General features: G+C 36.0%; 1 protein-coding gene across 1 annotated transcript in view; it reads right to left on the bottom strand.

The window, feature by feature from the left end:
• Positions 1-23163, bottom strand: part of ATMND1 (Mnd1 family protein) — a 42518-nt gene that overhangs the window by 5981 nt on the left and 13374 nt on the right. The window contains exons 2-7 of the mRNA XM_089990457.1: positions 12054-12134; positions 9681-9797; positions 9240-9278; positions 8995-9102; positions 8853-8915; positions 8636-8687 (exon numbers count right to left, since the gene is read on the bottom strand). Coding sequence (XP_089846583.1) covers positions 8636-8687; positions 8853-8915; positions 8995-9102; positions 9240-9278; positions 9681-9797; positions 12054-12134 — 460 coding nt within the window. The remainder of the gene's footprint in view (positions 1-8635; positions 8688-8852; positions 8916-8994; positions 9103-9239; positions 9279-9680; positions 9798-12053; positions 12135-23163) is intronic.

Genomic DNA, 23163 nt, shown 5'->3' with positions numbered 1-23163 from the left:
AAAGAATAGAAGAGAAACAAATGAACTTCATTAGCATAAACAATGAGAAGTTACTACAATATAATGGATGACCTCTTTACACCACTAAAAGACAAATTGTTGACCCTACATCAAAGTACATAAATACCCCTATAAATAATGATATATACACATGAAGGGTAGCACATCTAGAAAGGTAAAATACATATTACTTCTCGCCGCTCCCCTCAAACTTGAGATGATGCTAGCGAAATCATTCTAAGTTTGGAGAGGAATGTTCTAAAGTGATATGGCAGAAGACTTTTTGTGAATACATCAACAATTTGTTCTTTGGACCCCACATGCATAAGAGAAATAATATCATCTTCATAAGCTCGCCTTGTGAAGTGAATCAATCCCAATATGTTTTGTTCTCTCATAAAATTCAGGATTCTTGGCAATATGAATTACACTTAAATTATCACAATATAGAGGGGTCTTATCATGAATCGGAACACCAAGATCTCTCAATAACCATCTAAGCCAAATAAGTTTTGTTGTAACTTGAGTCATAGCTTTATACTCTTCCTCAGTTGTATATAGTGCTACTCTCTATTGTTTTTTGCTCTTCCATGAAATCAATGAACTCCCAAGAAATACACAGAAACCAGATGTAGATAGTTTGTCTCTGGTAGAACCCTCCAAAATCATCATCACGGTAGGCTCTAAGCTCACAAGTAGTAGAAAAAGAGAAGAACATCTCATAGTTTATTGTATCTCCGACATACCTGATTATCCTTAATACAACAGCAAAATACACTGACCTTGGTGCACTCATGAACTGGCTGACTACATGAACATAGGAAATATCTGGCTTGGTTATGGTTAGGTATATCAAACAACCAACCAATGGATTGTATAAAACAGGATCATCATTCCGTTTGAAACAATATATACATCCATACATTCAAACAAAATATAAAAATCATATTATCTACATAAAATATCATGTTTATGTAAAAAATCATAAAAAAATGACAACATTACAAAAGGTTTGTTATAAGTAACTGCCAATACATTCATAAATATCAATCACAGAATAAAAAAGGTATGTTATTTAGAAAACATTTCATGTTTTTTTATGAATTAAGGATCACATTGCCGAGAAATCTAAGTGTTATGAGTCATGTGGATATTGCAGATCTTGCACCCATGTTCTAAGGTCATGAAGTTCCTTATCCTTCATAGAGAGTAGATCTTCCTAGGCCTATAGAAGTTTCTTCTTCATAGCGAGCAACTCTTCGTGGGCCTATATAAGCTTCTCCTTATCCTTCAGAGTTGCATGTAGTTGAGAGATTTCAACCTTTACAATTGTTGATTCTGCATTTGCATCCATCCGATCAGTTGCAACTTGCACTCCACTTAAAGTCCTTCTATGCTTCGGACTCCTAGCCCTAATTTGCTCAGCCTCTTGCAATTGTAAACAATATATATATATAAGAGGTAATCAAAGTATGTAATTTGCATTACCATCTCACTGCCTCTCTTGATGCTATAACTGCCAACCAATTGTTGGTTGCATGCAATCTCATCTCTACTGTCGCACCAGTTTTGCAGTTCATTTTTTACTAATCCTTCAAACAACATGAAAAGCATTTGCTCACAATGTCAGGGTGATTAGGTGGTGGCTGACCATAGCCAAACTACCACACCACTCGACATATCATTTGTCGTTCAAATTCATTCATGTTGTGCAATTTCTATAGCCAATCTCAATCCTCCTCCCTGATGGTTGATCATGTACACCACAATCAAGAGAAGAAAAGGTAACAATGCAATTAAGTTTGGTTAGTTGCCCAACAGATATAAGGTTCATAACAAGAGAGGGAACATGATGAACTCGAGAAATATTCAATTTTTCCCAAGGACAAGAAATAGGAGTAATGCATCCAATCTTAGAAAGAGGTCTAGAAGAGCCATCTACAGTGAGAATAGAGCCACTATAGGAACAACAATTATCTAGAATGGATTCATCAGTTGTCATGTGACATAATTCCTTGAATCAATTAGCCAATTTGTAGGACTATCAAGGATACCTACAAAGGCAGTACCAAAGGAAGAACACAGTGCAGAAGAGTGGGAAACAATAGCTGACTAGCCCAAGAGATGTTGGATCTCCTGCTGGATGAGCTCAAGAGCCTTATAGTCTCGCCACTTGACAAGGCATCTGAAGTGCTACTCAAGGTAGGTGAGGATGGCTGGACACCACTAACAACTTGCACCCCTTTAGGCTTCGCAAAACCTTCACTAGAGGGAGCCACAAAAGCTCTTTCCCTCTTCTTCTTAAGAGCTGGACAATTATTCTTTATATGTCCAAGCTCTTTACAATAATTGCATCTGACAGAGCTCATGTCAAACCTAAAACCTCCTGATCTACCATCACCTCTACCTCTTTCCCTTTGCTGCCTAGATACAACCAAAGCAGTCTCATCAGAGGATTTCCCACCGAGTGTCTCGTTCTTGGTTTCTTCTGTCATTAGCTAGGCCAAAGTCTGCACAAGACTGGGGAGAGATACTCTATGCAAAATCCCATTACGCACACTATCAAACTTGATGCGTAGAACCATGAGTAGGTTTATAAGTTGCTTCTAATCTTTAGCTTCAACCTCTAATTTCTTACAATTCCCACACTTCTTATATTTCGAACATTTCACATTTGAAAGCACAGGAATAAGGGCATCCCACAACTGATGAAACTTCATAATGAAGACCTGAATTGACCCCCCCTCCCCTCTTGCTTCAAGTTCTTGAGCACCTAAGCCAACTGGTACCTACCAGCCCAATTAGACTGCTCATACATTTGCCTCAAGTAATCCCATGCCTCTTTAGCTTCTTCAAACATCACAATATTTAGAGCAATATTCTGCTCTACTGTCCTTAACAACCAAGATTTAGCCTTGGCGTTATCTTTGTCCCATTCCTCAAAGGCAGTCACATAGTTCTCATCATCACTTTCTGGCTTTCTCTTGGACGCATCCAAGTATCCAGCATATCCAAGCCCCTTCACAACAGTTTTAACATATTCAGACCAGTAAGAATAATTGGTCCCAACCATCTTGATGGGAATATAATATGAATAGAGTCCAACATTTACCAAACCTCCAAACTATAAAATTCAAAGTTCCTGCACACAAAAAACAACAAAGCACTTCCAACCAAAGAAGCCAAACAATGTGCAGCACCTACAGCTCCAAATATACTGCATACGAATTCACACTTTTGTTGTCTCATAACTATGAGCTCAACATAACCAATGTTGTGAATCAGATTCAATAAGCAAAGCAACACAAGAGGTTCAATCAAGGCAGTAAATATGAATCAGATGACTAAAATATCACTTCAATCATCACAACCACAAAAGTCTCAGCAAAACCCAAAGCAACACTGGAGTCAATGAACCTGATACATATAAAGAGTGCCCATGTTAGTAAGACAGTCCCCAAGAAACCATAACTTCCATTATGCACCAAGAATCATCACAAAACCACTTGCACTCTGACTTTACATGTAAAGTCATGCATTTTCATACTTTGTCAATTTAAAAAATTTCTGGAAAATTTGGTTAAGTATAGGCGAAAATTGATGGACATCCCATATTAGGAAAGGGATAGTGGAGTCTGGGCTTGGCCTAGATCCTATTGACAAGGTCGATATGAGCCAACAAAAAAGGTACTAAGGAGTTTTACTGTCGACCTTTAAATTCAAGCGAAATTTGGGTTAAAATCAGCCGAATTTCAAAAATGGGATTTGAAACATATGTTGTTGGATGCGCCTCGGAATCCCGAGTCCAACGATATTTTATTTGTCCCAATCCGAGCTACGGTTGGCCCGAAAATCTTTTTTTTTTCAAAAAAGAACCGCCTCGACAAGCCAGGTCCAGATTTGGATCGGGCTGGATCCAATGCTTTTAATATTAATTAGGATTTGATCCAACTTAGGATCCAAATGGGATTTGGTTATGGATTTGGATCTTGAATCTGAATCCATATCCAAACCCATACCCAACAACGATATAGTTATAAATTCATTTTTATATTCAATTTAAAGTTAAATTAAAGTTAAAAAAGCCCCAAGAGGAATAAGATACCCTCTAAAAGTTTCTCGATGCTTATTTAGTAAGAAATAAGTCATAAATAATTAATTTATTATTTAATAGATATTAATTCCGATTTTCAAAACTTACCTTACGGTTAATCAGAGAGAATCTACCCTAATCATGGAATGAGAAGAGAAAAAGGTAAGCTGTGGTAAAAGAAAAGGGAAAATATTTGAAGTTTGAAAAGTTACCAAAGGGAGGTTAGAGAGAAATTAGGGAAGGAAATAAAGTGGAGATAGAGTGGAAACTCTATCTCCAACCACCCAAAAGAAACAAAATAGAAACCCTAGAGGGTGTCACCTCTAGGGCCTCTTCTTATTTAAAACAAAAAAAGGGAGAAAGAAAGGGGCGTGAGAGAGAGAGAGACGTGTGAAGCAGGGAGACGTCTTCTCCGTAAAATCGAAACTCTTTTGGGTTCCTGATGCAGAGCAGGAGCGACCCAGATCCATACAGCCAGCCCCAGACATGGAACCGGATCTGCGCGAGGGGATTGAAGATCGAACCCATGGAGGGGATCCGACCCAGATCGTGGTACCAAGGCGCAGGGATGAGGCACCCCTGTGTACCTACTCCAGACGAGCCCAGGCCCGAGCGTCTCAAGCCCAGCCTCAACGAGAAGGCGACCCGGATCACGACTCGGATCCAGGGCTGGATCCGAGATCCGAGTCCACCCGCAGCCTTTAAAAACCCTTTCCTAGGGTTACGTGAGGGGCATAATTAAAAAAAAAAAAGAGATTGCAACAACCCTCCTTCAGCAATTTTTTGGCCTTTTGATATTCTTTTATTCCTTATTTGTTTTGGTTTGGTTTTCATTCACGTCCTGTTATTTCTTCCTTCTCAACGGTTTCATCATTTGTTTAGTTGGCGTTCCATTGAAATAAAACAAAAAAAACAGCACCCACACTTTTTGGGTGGCTTTTCCTCTTATTACTGCACATCGCACGAACGTGAGGGTCGTGCCAACCATTTCAACAAGCAGGTGTTTCGCAGCCGGCCTTCCCCACTGCATCAGTTCCTTTCAATCTCGAAAATGATACAGGTTCATCTCTTTCGATTCGAATAAGAAGAAAAAACTTGAATCTGACTTAAGCCATATTCTAAGTGTGAATCATGAATCTAGATTGGTGTTCTCATGATTAACATAGAGAAAACCGACGAATGCATGAGGATCTAGTTGTATTTTGATTCTTGGAGATGATGTGTATACGACCAATGCCTTATTTCTGAACCCATGCACATGATATGTATGTATATGCATATGAAAATACTTAGGTATGTACGTCGAAGCTCATAGCTAAGTATATGCCGATTCTAATCGTATGTACATTCGTGGGTATGTATATATATATATATATATATATATATATATATATATATATATATATATATATATATATATATATATATATATATACTTGGACAGATCTGTCCATGCACAGATCAGACAGATCTGAACAGGTTCAAACTTATCCAGTCGCGGTCAGATCAGCACAGACAGGACAGATCTGTCCCACGGTGCTGCTGTCCATTCTGGACAGATCTGTCCATTGCGATGGTGGACAGATCTGTACAAATCTGAAGGAGTGCTCTATGTGGAAAAAAAATCAGCTTTTATTTGTGTATGCCCTGTGGTCTGGGAAGGGCTTGACAGATGGGACGGACAGGTCAGATCTATCCCAATGCACCTGCCTACAAGTCTGGACAAATCTATACAGGTCTGTCACAAGAAATTTTTGACTCTAAGGCTTTTGTTAAAAAAAATGAAGATTTTGGGTGTGGGTGTGTGTATATATATATATATATATATATATATATATATATATATAGAGAGAGAGAGAGAGAGAGAGAGACGTGATAGAAAGTAGCACTTCAGCAGACTGTCGGCTAGGGCTAGTATGCTGACAAACAAAAAGGAATATGTAATCTTGACAGTCGGCTAGACAGGCAGCCACCAATCGAGGTGTTGGCTGCCAGGTCCAGCCGATTGTGCTAGACAGACGGCCATCCACCGAGCTGTTCAATGCAGAATATGCACATGAATGCAGAAATATTCACATGAATGCAAAATTTCACTTCAATATAGATTATGCACAGGAATGCAAAAGCATTCACGTGAATGCAGAATTCCACTTCAATACAGAAATATTCACAAGAATGCAAAAATATTCATATAAATGCCAAATTCCACTTCAATACAGAATATGCACATGAATGCAGAAATATTCACACGAATGCAGAATTCCACTTCAATCAGAAATTTCATATGAATACAGAATTTCACTTGACTGCATATTTTCATATGAATACAAAGTTTACATATGAATGCAGAATTTCACTTGACTGCATATTTTCATATGAATACAAAGTTCACATATGGATGCAGAATTTCACTTGACAGCATATTTTCATATGAATACAAAGATTTCATATGAATGCAGAATTTCACTTGACGGCAGATTTTTCACATGAATACAAAGTTTACACATGAATGCAGGATTTGCTTATGAATGCAGATTTTCACATAGATACAAAGTAGGATTTCACATGAATGTAGAATCTCACATGAATGCAGAATTTCACATAAGTGTAGAATTACACATGAGGGAAAAATCATTTATATAGATGCTTGTGTTATGCTAATGCTAAAATTTTAATGCGCGTACTTATGAAAGATTACCTATTTGAAGCCTCTAAATGTCATTACATAGTCATATAGCAAATACATGCAGAACTTGATAGAAGTATACTTTCTCATATGCATATTGATAGGTTGTTTGCATGGTGAGTTGAGATAACTCTTGAAAGGGTTGCATAGGTGACATCCTTGTTATGACTTTGATATACCTGAATGCATTTGATGATCAAAAGTGGATCATCATAGGTTGTATGAGCCTTGAGCAGGGTTGACCCTCATTTGATTGTTCATATGCATAAAAAAAAAAGTATACATCAACTTAATGGCTTATGGTAAATTATATTGTTGCATAGGGATCAAGCATGGGTTGAGAAAATAATCAAATTTGTATGTACATATACTGATTTTATATTTTTATCAAACCCGGAATTGTTTGGCTGATGCGAATATCAATTTTTTATTTGGTTTGGATGGGCCTGAGCATCAAATTTATCAGTCATAACAGTAAAAAAAGTAGTGATTAATTGTGTTTGGACCAGATTTGTTTGGCCGATCTTTCTGCATCTGCGTTTGGTTTCCTTGAATCGAGTTCAGGTTAGATGGATTGTGATATATCAAACCAAGTTAAGTTAAAACTGATTCTCCTTTCTGTTTGAGAGAAGGAAAACTATTTGCCTTGTGTCATAAGGATTCCTTTGTGCTGTCCGTTTTTTTTTGTCTACTGAAACTTTAGCATAATTTTTTACTGCTGTTAGAAATTTGTTGTTATTCTTTTAATCTGTCTAAGTCTGGTCTGAATGGGTACTCTAACAGGTAACGTCAAGCCTTAAAATTTTATTGCTTGTTCTCTTGTTTAGATTTAATTATTGTTGGATCTTGTATTTCTGAACAAAGATTTATGTTGTCAATTATACCTAAACCTGATTACAGTCAGTGGATATATATATATATATATATATATATATATATATATGTCTGTGTTTTTTTGTTCTTGAATAGGGTTCGCAGTGGGTTTATATATATATATATTGTTAAATTATGTATATATTAATATATATATACATATACTTATATATATATATACATTCGTATATATATAAGTATATATATACATATATGTATATATACATAATTTATTTTCTTTTTCTGTACAACCAAAAACCCGATAGGGGTGTTTTGGTAAATTACCATGTATTTTTTCCCTTTTGTATTTCTTTTTCCTTTTTTTCTTTTCCTTTTTTTATTTCTTGTTTTTCTTTTTGAAGGATCATAAGGGGCCCCACCCATCTAATCGTTGGGGCCCCAACGATCATATTTATGGCCGTTGGGGCTCCTAACGACTAGAAGGGAGCCCCCTTTATGGTCTCCTCTTTAGCTCTCCTCCTCTATAAATAGAGGAGGCTCTCACTTGTAATTGTATTGGGTTTTCACCCTCCTTCAATAATATTCAACTTATGACTTTAAGTCATTTTCTACTTTTGTGAGTTTTGTGTGTACACTTTTAGTGTTTGTGTTCTTGGCTCTTGTGGTCACTCTTAAAGAGTGCTTTTGTTCTATTGGTGCTTCCGCCTCTCTTCATTACATATATATGTCTACGTTCTTGAACAGGATTCGCAGTGGGTTTATACATGTATATGTCTGAGTTCTTGAACAGGGTTCACAGTGGGACCTATCCTTGTGCAATATGCATGAACAAAAAAAAGAAGCACCAAGAGAGAGAGAGAGAGAGAGCACTTCGAAATGTGTACACAAACCAGAAAAATACAGACTAATGAAGTGCTAAATTAAACTACAAAGTGCATCCAAAGAAAGAAAATCAGTAACAATTCTATGTACATCAATTACGTGAAAACTCAAAATTAGATTATAGGGACAGTTTTTCTTACTCATTGCATCAACGGTGGCAGGGTCATTATCAGCATAAAGCTCCATTTCATCCTAGAAAAAGTACTTAGTTAAGAAACAGATGGTGACAATTGGAAGTAGCATTTGTTATCAACAATTTTTTTTTGAGAATGAAGCATTTGTTATCAACATTAATATGACCCAACTATTGGGTTTCCATTTTTCAGGTAAAAGCAGGAACCAAAGATATTCAATCACCTTAAGTGCATTATATTGCTGTTCAACATTCTTCAGGTCCTCAAGAGCCATGTTCCGTTCATCCTGGAGCAAGTACTAAAATTAAATGTCAAACAAAAAATTACCATTGTGTAGATTTGCAATTTTCAAACTTGGCACCTACAGAATCCTCCCTGCCTTTCTTTAGGCTGTCGCTCCGTTGAACAAGCTCAGCAATATATTTCTTACTGGCTTTGATATCAGCTTCCAGCTTATATCGTGAATTCCTTAGCTGTTGAAAGCAAATATTAACAACAAAACCAAGAGATTGGCATGACATAATAGGGGAATCATAATGACATACCTGAGCAGCCATAAACACAAAGAAAGAGAAAAGGAAAAATCAACCAGTTATGAGAGTTCAATTGCCTGGTTTCCAGCAGTACTAGGGAGGCTCCAGAAGTAGACCTGCAAGATGTTAAGCAGACTAAGGTGGAGGACCAAAAGGATAAAAAATCACTAGCATAAAAAGTATATTTTGTCAAAAAAAATGGCAAATTAGACCAAGCTGGCACACACTTTTACCAAGTCGTTAAGGGCTTAAAAATGTGATACAGTAAACATGACTAACTTGGTTTAGGTCTGTATGCACCAACTCCATTTCAGATTGAACAAGTCTTTTCCAGTTTAAACCAAGACCCAAGTTACAGCCAATATCCAACTCAGTGCTCAGTTTTTTGGGTTTGATTTACTTGAATCTCAGATCATGTTCATGTTCTCATTTCCTGGGAAGAACCATCTTGCACTGAGATTAGGCAGTAAAATGTTGAAGATGGTACCTAAGTATTGATCATGAAACAGAATACTCACAGAACTTCCTATCTTGTCCTTTAATACAAGGTCATCATCCACTAAACTCTGGAGAACATCTTTCACAGTCTGGCTAACAACACCTTTTCTAGGGCCCAGCTTCTCGAGATCTTTGAGCTGAACACACAAGAAATGAAGGTTAAGATTTACAATTAAAGTGTGGCATCATATATAAAGTGCAATTTCATCTAAATGTGCCAAAAGTTGTGGCATAGTTGAACTCAAAAGGAATCTACAAATTTAGTAATAAATACAGTAGCAATAATTATGCTACTTAAGAGTCAGATTACATGTGAACTTTACTAAATTTTCGATAACAAGACTTTATGTTGGAAAAAGTACATATTAGAAAAAAGAAAAGGACCTTTTCTCGTGCTAAACATACTGTTGTACCTCAGAGAACATCTACATCTACCATAAGTAGGAACCATCAACCAATTATTATAGTTTGAGAGACATTAAGGCAAAACCATAAGTAGGAGACAACAAAAGGGGAGCAAAAGTCTTAAACTAACATAAAAAGGAAGATTCACATAGAAGTCTTTCTCCTTATTCCTTTGTCCTTGCCAATGAAAGGAAAGGAAAGGACAAAGAAAAGAATACTCGCTTTCCTTTTTCATCTTTTTTAGCCAGAAGAACTGGGAACCAGGACTCCTGCATATGGCTCCTCTGCCTTCATATTTTTTCTGTGCCTCCAAGCTAATCATTCATAAACTAAAATTAACACCTTTCTAAAGGTTTTTTATTTTATTTTTTGTCTCAGTCCGTAGTGACAAGTAGCTAGATATTGAAAAGATCATTCTTGCATTGCATTATTTTCATTAAATGAGAAAAGATCAAAGTCTCGCACTATTTTTGAGGTTTTCATATGTTCGTCACCTTGCTCATCACAAAGTTCCTACTGTCTCCCTCCTTAGTTCCCAGAGATTTAACAGATCACTTGCCACTCCAAGAATAACCTGTGAGGGGTGAACTTTTATTCTTGTTCTCCCTTACTAACTAAAACTTCATAAGAAATATTAACACTATTCATGTGGCACAGAAGCTTTCTGAAAAGACCGGCCTATTTAGGCATGCAAACCAGAGATACACTATACAGACACTCCTAGTTTTTCATTGGTTGGAAGCTTACACGTGCTGGAAACAGCAGTTATGACAATGGATCTAAAATTGCATTTTCAAACGCAGTTAGATGTGTATCCTTATGACAATACATGAATACAGAAAAAAATTTACATTTTCTCCTAGAAGATTAGAAAACCACCTTGGGCTTCACATGTGAATCATGACAGCAAAATGTGGTCACATGTTTTAAAATTTTGTATATTCTTTTTCTGTTTCAGTGTTCCCAAATTGGCCACACCCGTGGTGTGGCCTTTCTTCCCCCTGAAGACCCCCATGTCATACCAATGACACCAAATCCATGTGTTAGGTCACCATGTTGCAAACGAGTGTGAATTTTTAGTACCATAATCACAGAAATGACAAACTTTTGCACATCCAAGCCTGTGAAAACTATCACACATTTAAAGGTGAGAATCTTAAGCACAAATAATCTCATTTTAACAATAACATCATGGTGTGTTTCAATAGAATCTGTTATGCTGTTTGAGGCCATTTACATTGCACAAAAAAGTCCAGTAAGTTAGCGCACTCTAAGTTATGGCTCCTGACACAAAGCAGAGCATTCAATAAATCGGGTACAACAAATATCAAACGGTATCAACTGCTATCAGCTTTGGGGTGTGCTGAATAGCCATATGATTTTCAAACACAAGTGTGGTGCCTTCAGATCGAATTTATGAACTTCAGACATCATCCATTCAATAGATAAATCTCATACAATGGCATTTTGATAACAGGATATCCCAGAAATGATCCTCGGTGAAAGTTTAGCAGATATTATGGATGGATCAGATATATCATAGATTCCATTGTGGGCGATTCTTCCACAATGGAATCTGATAAGTGAGATTTAGTGTAAGTCTTTACATAATCTTCTTCTGCCCAAAGAAATGATTCATCCAAATAATGAGTCACCCGTTCCGTTGAAATGGAAACATCTGAGATCACCAAATGCTCGGGAGTTCCTCTATTCAATCCTACCTAAGATACATTAATCTCGTTATCTTGATAAGGGATATGCATATAGAGAAAAACATATAAAAACAAATACAATCAAACGAAGAAAATAAAGATAAAGAACAGAATCTGCTGAGCATCAACTCTCTACTGTCACACAATTACGAGCGGAACGAACGAACATGAATACCGTTCAGTTCACAAGAAATAATCCATTGAAACAAAAATACCCAAAAATAGAACAAAAACGAATTCTGAATCCACGTATTTGATGGACGCTTCTCAGCTTACCAGGAAGAAGTCCTGCGACTCATAGAAGATCTGAAGGATCTGCTCGCGTTTCTCTTCCAACGATAGGCCTCGCTTCTTCGACTAAAAAAGAAAAACCAAATTTATAACTAGACAATAATCATCATTAACAAATGCAATCTGCGAAATGGATTCTTCCGATTAACGGTTATGGGTGAGAAAGGAAACTCGACAGGTAATGAAGAAGAAATTGATAGAGGTTTCGAGAGCCCTAGTTTTAGAAACAGAAGCAGAACACTGTGTTCGTCGATTCACGAGACCAGAAAACGTGATTGGAAAGAAAGCGCACCGGAAAAGAAGAAAGATTTGCGGATGATGGCAAAGGAATTAAGACAAACAAGAACTTGTTTCCTTATTCTCCCCAACGATTTGCTCAAAACCCTTAAACCCCAAATTCGCTAAGACGGGGAAATTCCCTTTCCGACATTATACAATTTAATTTCTTCCCCGAAGCAACACGTTAGAAAGATAATAACCAAGAACGGATGAATAAATAAATAAACAAATAGAAGAAATTAGGAATAACGAAACGGAGATTAGCGAGATTTACCATTTTCTGAGAATTTCCCCTCCTCTGCAGAGAGAGAGAGAGAGAGAGAGAACTGGAATGCGGGGGAAGCAGCAAAAAAGAAAGCGGGAAAGTTCGCTCGCCATTTTGATTAGGAATATGGACGAAATGAATCGGGTTTGGTTCGACTTTTGATCCAGACCGCTACTATTGTTAATGGAGATACGGATATAAAACAGGATCCTTTTAAGCTACGTCACAAATATCAGCGATGTTTTCATAATCTCTCCTTTATCGAAATAAAATATTCTCAAAAGTCGATATGATCTTAAGGTAGGGATGGCAGGGGACCAGGGCGGGGGACAAGGTCTCCATCCCCGTTTCATGTCCTCCATCACCCGTCCAAATAGGGGTGGGGCTTCGTTTCCCCTTAGTCTATAGTCATCCCTTAAAGGATTGGGGACGGGCGGGGATTTGGATGGGGACGGGGAAAAGCATAAGTCCATCCCCACCTCCATCCCTGTTTCATGCCCTTCATCCTCGGTCCAAATGGGGTGAGGTGGGGCGGAGCCCCATTGTCTCCCAGTCGACTGCCATCCCTAGGTGAAGGGTCGAACGAGATCGGACGTGTGGCTGAGCACTGCACATCAAAAAAAAAAAAGATTTAACACAGTTTTGGACCATAGCTAAAGACCTAGTTTCAGCTCTGATCTTTGGCGGCAGTCAAGAGCGCGACTGCCGCTAAGTATCATCAAAATGAAAAAAAAATACACCGCTAATCACATGGGATCAGGGGTGCAAAGACTGGGCATCACTAAAAGCTATTTTTAAAACAAAGCACACTGAGCATCCATCACGCACATGCATTTTTGTTAAGCATAAAAGCATTAAGCAGCTAACACTCACACTATATATATATATATATATATATATATATACATATATATATATATATATATGAGAAAAAAATAGTTGTCTATAGCCCTAAGTACCTATGGCAGCCTACCACAAGGGTTTTCAAGTTTTTTTTTTTCAAATTTGACTGCACAAATGCATTCAACATGGCTGATCTGTTTAGAAATGATACTTGGATAGTATTTTTTTGATAAAAAAATATATGATTTTTTAAGCCTTAATTATGATATTTATAAGAAATTTACACCATCAATTTTCAAACCTCATAAAATCAAACATGTGGAGAACAAGCATGGTTTAATTTGAGAAAATGTGGAAAAAACCCTTTCAAAAGCCCTGTAAGCAATGGTAGGTACATATCGGTGTACTGTTATATATATAGTGAGTGGTTGTTGCTCACCGAAATGGATGCACACTACGCGTCCATCATGCATGCACAAGATGAATGCTAAGCACGCCCCTGTGCTAAAAACCACCCTTTAGCGCACTTCTAAAGTGCCGCTAAAGCTGAATGTCACATTTCCACCAAGACCTTTAGTAGCACTTTTGGATCACCTAAACATCAAGTTTTCGCTGAGACCTTTAGTGCTAAAGGCCATTTTTAACATGGGTGCACGCTGAGTCAAGGTTGTTAAATGCGATGAGGCGAAGCGAGGCGTTGAGCCTGCGCTTCGCCTCTGAGGCATACGCCTCAGGTACTGAGGCGTACGCCTCTCACAACTGGAATGAAAGTGAAGCGGTGGGAGGGGAGGCAGTAAGAGAAGGACCACCGCCCAGCTGGTACGGAAGCGATGGATATGCCGGTCGTCCGGTGGTCGAAGAAGACTGAGCAGCAGCTGCAGCACAGCAACTCCGGTGGTCGGTGGTCACAACTGGTCGGAGGTTGATGAGGGGTGCATCACAGCAACGCCTCAGTACCTTGAGCGTGCGCCTCGCCTCTGAGGCGTACGCTTCAGGTACTGAGGCGTACGCCTCTCACAACACTGCGCTGAGTGTCCATCATGCAAACACGATGGATGATCAAGGTTCATCCGCTTTGGGTCAGGCTCAAAAGCGGCCAAGCAGCTACTATTACTTATATATAGCATATGGTAGCTGCCTAACACTTTTTCAGCTCACTCCAAGCCTACTGGACTTTGGAACGGTTTTTTATTTTTCTAAAATCTAGCCATACAAATGAGATCAATATGCTTGATTTTATAGGAATATACTATTGGACCATCCCATTGCGACACCTAGTTAGGATTTTATAAGATTTAAAAATCAATGGTTTACAATTTTCAAAATATTCAATGCTTAAAAATCATTTTTTATTGAAAAAATATGATTGAAATATCATTTTGTAACAAATCAGACTATACAGAACACATTTGGAGGGCCAAAATTGCAAAAAAAACTTTAAAACCCCTTTTCACTAGTAGTAGGGGTATGCTCAAAAAGTGTTAGGCAACTACCACTTTTCTTATATATATATGAGAACTGAACATATTAGGCCTAATTTCTTGTTCTCCACTATAGGTTTTAAGTGTTTTATGATAGATATGAACCATTAGATGTATTTAGCATGCTTGATTTAGTAGGAATTAACTCTTGGATCATGTTTTTTGATGAAAAAACATGTTTTTCTTAGTCAAGAAAACTAGTACCTTCATAGCCATTAATTTTGGATCATAAAAAAAAAAACTGTATATAGGTCAAATTTCAGTTATCCAAAAGTTGGTTCCCACTAAACAAAACCTATAGATCACATCTATTGAAAGTGCAGTAGGATCGAGGCAACGAGCACTAGAGGGGGGGGGGGGGGGGGGGGTGAATAGTGCTTTTAAATATCGTATGCGGAATTTTGAAGGATTTTGCAATTCGCAAAGCAATCACACAAATAACACAAGAATTTATCCTGGTTCGGTCTTTCCTGACCTACATCCAGTCTCCAAGCAAAACCCGCTTGAGATTTTCACTATCAACCTTGTGTAACTACAAGATCATACAGATCAAATCCGGTCCCACTTTCAGTAACACACCTACTGAAAGCAAACAACTCCTTTAAACCAAGGAGTCCTTCTTTTTACAGAAAATTGAAACAAGTAACAATTTACAATACAACATATGAGCCCTTCTTATGACTGCAAATAAGATGCAATTGGCTTTTGAGGTTGTTGAAATACTCTACTCACGAATTCACTATCTCTTAAAGGAATTTGAGTGAAAAATATCACGTGAGTGAGAAAATGAATATGAGTGAAAAGCAAAGAGTATGAATGCAAATAAAATGCAATTGGCTTTTGAGGTTGTTGAAATACTCTACTCACAAATTCACTATCTCTCAAAGGAATTTGAGTGAAAAATATCACGTGAGTGAGAAAATGAATATGAGTGAAAAGCAAAGAGTAATTGATTCAAATTGATTGAATTGTAGTACTTTTGAGTGTAAAATGCACTCATATTTATAGTTGAAAGTTTTCATACGTTGAGGGTATAAAAGGGTGTGAAAACAGTCTATTTTGAACGATCAAAATGTTTGAAAATTGAAAAGACATGCCTTTTCAAAGTTTCAGGAAAAACAATAAAATTAGTCGACTAGAACAGTAGTTAGTCGACTAATAATTAGTTATTAGTAGACTGACAGTTATCGTCGGTCGACTGATCTGTTTATCGAGCCGTTTGAAAATCTGAACTTTTGAAATTTAGTCGACTAGAGAAAAGTTAGTCGACTGATAATATCATCAGTAGACTGAAAAACCTTTCAGTCGACTGATGCTAGAATTTTCTAAAAAACACAAGTTCTGTCCGGTCGACTGATAAAAGCATTAGTCGACTGCTGCTAAATTTCCAGAAAACACATGTTCTGTCCAGTTGACTGATAAAGTCATTAGTCGACTGCTACTAAAATTTTCAGAAAACAGACATTCTGTCCGGTCAACTAATAAAACCTTCGGTCGACTAATTTGATAAAAATGACATTTTGCTTAGAAAATTTGGCGCGAAAGGATTAGTCGACTGGTGAGTCGATTGGTCGACTAATAAACACGAAAATTTAAGAAAAGAGTTTTCTAATAAGATTTTCATGAAAGGTTCTTTTAGAAAAGTTTTTATAAAGACTTTTTAGCTGAAATGCAACCGAAATATGCACTCTAAGTAAGGCTCTTACAAGAATCTAAGACTTTTAATGAATTTAACATTTGCACACTAGTCTTCAAAGATTCTTCATCGAATTCTTCAATTTTTGTCATCTTTCTTCATTGCCTTAGCTGAAATGCAGTTGATTTACTTGTTCATCATCAAAACCTTGTACTTGAAGTATCATGTACGACTTCATTGTCGTAACATCTATAGTGTTAGACGTGAGAAACAATTTCTCCTTCTGCCACATCGGTAAGTGTTTTATGACAGATTTGAACTGTTAGATGTGTTTGCATGCTCGATTTAGTGGAAATCAACTCTTGGATCATGTTTTTCCAAAAGTCAGAAAAATGGGTACCTTTATAGTTATTGTTTTTAGATCACCGAAAAACCTATATACGAGGTAGATTCTGATGATCCAAAAGTTGGTCTGCACTAAACAAAACGTATAGATCACATCTACAGTGTTAGTCATGAGAAAAAATACTTAAAACCATAATTTTTAAAGGGGCCTAAGGAAACCTAACAAAAACTGGGGCGCAAGGAACTCATTACTATATATATGAGTATTATGCTTCTTCTTCCCACCTTTTGGTTCTGCCCCATTTTGCCCTCTCAAAAATTATTGTTTTTGGCATTTTTTTTCATATCTAACACCATATATGTGATCTATAGGTTTTTTTTATTGGGAACTGACTTTTAAATCACTAGAATCTGACTTGTATATAGGTCTTTTCCCTTATCCAAAATCAGTGGCTATGAAGGTACCTGTTATTTCTGGCTCATAAAAACATGTTTTTTCATCATAAAAATATGATTCAAGAGTCGATTCCCACTAAATTGAACATGCTAACCACATATAACAATTCAAATCTATCATAAAACACTTTAAAACTATGGGGCATAATAAGAATTGAGACCTAATATATTCAGTTCTCTCTCCCTATCTATCTATCTATCTATAGAGAGAGAGAGAAAGAAGAGAGAGATGGGTAACACCCATCGCATTCGACATACGTCAGATGTTGTTTGTGCTCACAAGGTCTTTAGTGGAGGTCACTGATGCCGCTAAAGACTATTTTTCTACCAGCATCTTTAGCGATGGTCAAAGACCACCACTAAATGTATTTAGACAATACACTTGGAGACACTTAGGCGCATCTGATTTTCATATGACGAAAGGGGGTTTGACGTTACTCACTTTCATGTGTGTGTATATGTATAGTCATTAGAATATTAGATATATTGAGTCATTAAATAAGTCTTTTTAAGGCATTAAAATCATTGACTTGTAATCTTTATAAATATTCAAGCATTTAAAAGTTTTATTTTTTAATAAAAAATACACAATTCAACAGTGTGTAGCAAATTCACCATGACAAAAACATATACATAGTTGGATTTGCAACAAAAGTGTTCGAAATGCCCAGTTCACATGGTATTTCTCACATTTTAGTGACTATATATATATATATATATATATATATATATATATAGAGAGAGAGAGAGAGAGAGAGAAAGTGTCAAATGGGTGTTTTTAAGTTGTTTTTCACAAATATGGCCTTGCCAATGTGTTTTGGATGGTCAATTTGCTAGGAAATGATATTTGAATCATGTTTTTTTAATATAAAACTTGATTTTTTAAGCCTTAAATATTTATGAAAATCTTAAACCATTAATTTTAAACTATATAAAAACTATTTGTGTCAAAATCAGGCAATCCAAAGTCAATTCCAAGAGACTTACAATATATACACGCCATATTGGCATCCATGGGGTCACAGACCAATATCATGTTATCTAATTGGGTAATAAGGGTCGGAAAAGGGCAATTACTCATTCTTAAAACTAGCATTTCTAAGACAAAACCAAAGAGGTTGGAGCAAAAAGGGGGAGAGCTCCTCATTCTTGGTTCTTCTGTGGCTGGATATTTTGAAACCATAATAATCATACATATATATATATATATATATATTAGCTACTAATGAAAGTACCAAACTAATGAGCTGGAAATCATAGGTGCAAGTTGTATTGACTCAATCATACCTCATAGATGTGTTCAACATGGTTTGTTTGCTAACTATCAAGCCTTGAATTGTTCTTTTCTGATATAAAAATGTGATCTTTTGAGTTATAAAATGTTGGCACATTATAGTTCGTTGATTTTTGGACCCCTTTAAAAACCTATTTACTTGTCATAATCACATGATTCAAACCAAGTTTCTTACTAAAACAAACCATGTAGATCACATCTGTAACATTTGATCAATAAAAAATTGAAATTTTTTAAAGAAAAGAGCGATTTCTACTCATTAGTTTTGTACCTTAATTAGTAGCCAATATTAACCCATATATATGGATAAGATTTGCTACATTCGTTTGTACGTGCAAACATTTATTGGGTAATTAATCAAAAGTTAATTATAAATTATGCCTAAATTAATATTAAGTGAATAATTATACTTGAATTATTCATTAAATTATGAATTTAAAATAAGGAAAAAGTTATTAAATATTCAAAACGAATGGATATTCTTGTAGAGTTTGAATCTAGCTTGGATTTGGACCCGATCCAACAAAAAGATCCAAAGTAAAAAAAAAAATAATTTAGAGTTCTATAAGTAATCTAAGAACCAATATGAAAATTTTATAATTTGGAGTTCCTAAAAGTAATATCAAGAAAAATAAAAACTTGCAAATAATAAAATCTACCTAAAAGGTAAATAGTAATTAAAATTAGTTGAATGAAACCAATGGGGGGGGGAGTATAGTCCCTACCTTGATAAATGTATAGAATGAGAGCCCGTGAGATTCTATACAAATCGCAATGGAGGATTTCTATAATTCCTAGGAAAAACCAATATGGAAATGACTAGAAATAATAGCTTTTTATAGCTTACCAAATTTGTAAAAGTCTTCACATGACTAGAAGAAGTCAAAGGTCAATCTTGAGAATTTTTTTGAGAAGAGGGTTAGACCCATCTCAACCATTCATCTTCCTTGTAAGAAAAACCACACATCTCATTTACTCATGAATTTTTGCCTATAAATACCTCTTAAAAAGTAGAAGATAGGCATTCTAGAGTTTTTTCTCTCTCCTCTCTCTCTCTTTCCCAACATTTTTGAGTTTTCTTTTTTTCACTAGCGTAGTGTAGGATACCTTAGAGGGACTGTATTATACACATGTTATAGGTGAAGAGCAAGCATCACTTAAAAAAAAGGTAAGTTAATCTTAATTCTTTGCATTTTGATTTTTGTTTAAGCTCATATCCCTTCCCAACCGTACAAACAGGCATTTTTGTAGTGCATTTGGGTATGAACAAGGATTCTTCATGGATAAAACATGATTCTTCATCTATATTATTTCTCTTTTGATATATATGTTTTTGACATAAACCCATGGTAAAAAAATAATGTTCACCAATACTAATGGTGCTTTATTATTTCGACCTATGTTTCATGCTAAGAAATATGATTCATATGTTGTTTTGGTTGAATTATCATTTTGACATATTTGTTCTTGTATTTTCATGAATCATATTGTTTCTTCTAGCACAATTGTAGTTTGAGATGAGATTCCCACTTATGATAGCATTTCATAACTCATTCATAGATAAAAATGTGAATCCCTCACATGCTTACCATTATGTGACTCATTCATGATCAAGAATGTGAATTAGATCTAAGATTGTACTTTTGAGAAAAGAGAAGTGATTTTAGAAACATGGTTAAGAACTTGACTCACCCATAGGAAGTATTTTTGAAACTCACTTATGGTTAAAAGTTAAAAGTTAAAAGTTAAAAGAGTGATTCATTTTTCAAAACATAGCCATATGTAGAACATGGCTTATTCAAACTTTCTTACGACTTGACATTCCTTTCAAAATTCATTATATCACCTAACTCTTTAAATATATGTATGATATTCAATGTTAAACAATAGAAAGAAAATCAAATATATATGTTGTAGTCACACGTGAAAATGATTTTGAAAAAAAAAGGCATATATTTATATATGCAACAAAGTATTTAACTCTTTCTGGGCAGACCGGCCTGAACCATGCCCATGATTCAGATCAGGTTTGAGTCAAACTCATACTTGATAGGTCTGAACTAGGCCATGGTTCAGACCTAGATAAAGCAGAGTAGGTCGACCAAACCAGCCTGAACAGAGCCGTGCGCAGTCTGCGCCCAACAGGGTCAGACCGGCCGAACTGAGTGACTTTATGACTCGGTTCAAGTCAGGTCTAAACTCAAGCCAAGCTGACTGGCCTGCCCCAAACTAGGTCTATGTTGGTTGGGTAGACCAGCTGACAGTCCATGTCCTACAGAAAAAAATGAAACAATTAGGAAAAAAAAGAATGCAGTCTCTTCTGTAAATGTCCCTAGTGCATAGGTGGTAATTCCTATGTCTACAAGCTGATACATAAGTGCATGCGTGATATGCCTATGTGTTCAATGATCTAAATATATCATACATGAGTACATACTTGATATGCACAAGTATTTCAACAAAGTTGATTTACGCAAATACTTATGAATTGATGCATGGGTGCATACGTATGATGTATACATGAACTATTGAGTCTGACCTATGCGAACCGTGTAGAAATAAGTTTATGCATAGATACATTCTCGTATCAGGCATGTGATCAAAGGACAATGAACTATGTGAATGAATGCTCATGTACATGAATTTTGTTTATACCAAAATGCATGATTTATATATGATGAGAAATATGTTTATGTCAAAATGCGAGATTTGCGTACAATGTAAAAATGTTTATACCAAATGCAACATGATAAAATTGCATGTCTATGCTCATGCCAATTGCAATATGACCAAATTACATATGATACCAAATGCAATATGACAAGATTGCATATGAAATGTTTATGTTTGTGCCAAATGCAATACGATAAAATTGCATATGAAATGTTTATGCTTATAATAAATGCAACATAATAAAATTGCATATGAAATGTCTATGCTTGTGTCAAATGTAATATGACAAAATTGTATATAAAATATTTATGTTTATGTCAATTGCCACATGACAAAATTGCTTATGAAATGTCTATGTTTATGATAAAGTGCATATGAAATGAAGGGTTATACTGTTTTTGAAAAACTTGCATAAGCTTATATAAATGACATATGATGTATAAAAGCATGTGATAATGATGTTTCTTGTTGTTGACATGAATTGTTCATGTAATGTGTTGTCTAAATGCCTCAAGATTTGGCCATGAAGTCTATATATGAATGAAGTATATAGCATGTTGTAGAAATGCACCAGTATGCATATGAAAGTTTATGTTTCTTTTGTGCTATGACATAAAATATTGAGGCATAAGTGAACATCATGGACTTGTGTATGGACATTATCAGATATATGAAATAAATGTTGAAATGCATAGCTGGATAATGCTCTCTTATGAGCTTGGGTGGATTGTAAACCCGCAATTGTGAGAGGAAGTCTCACTTCACATGCATACATCTACACATTAAAAATCATTGTCATTGCCTTTACTAACAAGGTGCTCATATGAGCTAAAGGCGCCAGAGCATATGAGTTGGGTTGGGCAAAAACTATGTCATGACATGTATACTATCTTGACGAGAGTATTGAGGCTATTGAGCCTATTTGTCTCATGAAGCGAGGGCATGGAGTACTAACTATCCTAATAAAGATATTACTGCCCTTGTAACTCATTCAAAATGTGGTCTACCTTAGAGAAGGCGAAACAGTATAACTCCGAGTGATGATGTCACATGTAGGTTTGATCTACATGTCATACGTACTTAAATTAAGGAGCAAAGGCTTCCTTGGACCTCCAGTCACTCAAAGTTTGAGAGGTCAAGTTTGCCCATTACCTCAACTACTGCAGTAGTAAGGATTACAATCTGGTTTATCTTTGTACAAAAGGTCTCTTAGTCATGGACCGCTCACCTAAGTGTGTTTATCAAGTCTGTAGGTACTACAATAGAAATACAAATGACATAATAAACACCATAGTATACTCTAGCAGACACGATGACAACTACCTCTACATACCCGAATGTGTAATCAAAGGAAACAAAAGTTTACTAACACTGCTAACTGTCTAACTTGATCATTGCATATTCATGTTATTCAAGATGCTTATTTACTTGATATTTCATGTTATGATGTTCAATACTAAGGCTCACATGTTATATTATTTGTATCTATATGACTGTTAGAAAACATGTTATTATATTCATGATAGATGCTTGATATTTATCATTATGCACATGAATGCAGATTTGCTTACCGGCTCATAAGAGTTTTGACCTCATTTTATGGGGTGTAGGTGATGAATGGGGAAGTAATGCAAGAGTGTGATATGGCAGCGAGACCAATAACCATCATTTTTTAATAGTGTTGGCAATCTTAGGACAACTCTATGGTGTCTCAATTCAATTGAGATATTTTAATTTTATTGCAAAACTTGTATTTTCATTTATGAACCATGTTATAAAATTGGTTTCCTTCATTATGTGAATAAGGAATGAATCTGGTTCTA

The sequence above is a fragment of the Nuphar pumila genome, chromosome 15 (assembly GCF_984573655.1).
Source record: "Nuphar pumila chromosome 15, dmNupPumi1.hap1.1, whole genome shotgun sequence".
NCBI lineage: Eukaryota > Viridiplantae > Streptophyta > Magnoliopsida > Nymphaeales > Nymphaeaceae > Nuphar > Nuphar pumila.
This window is presented reverse-complemented; position numbering and strand designations above follow the sequence as displayed.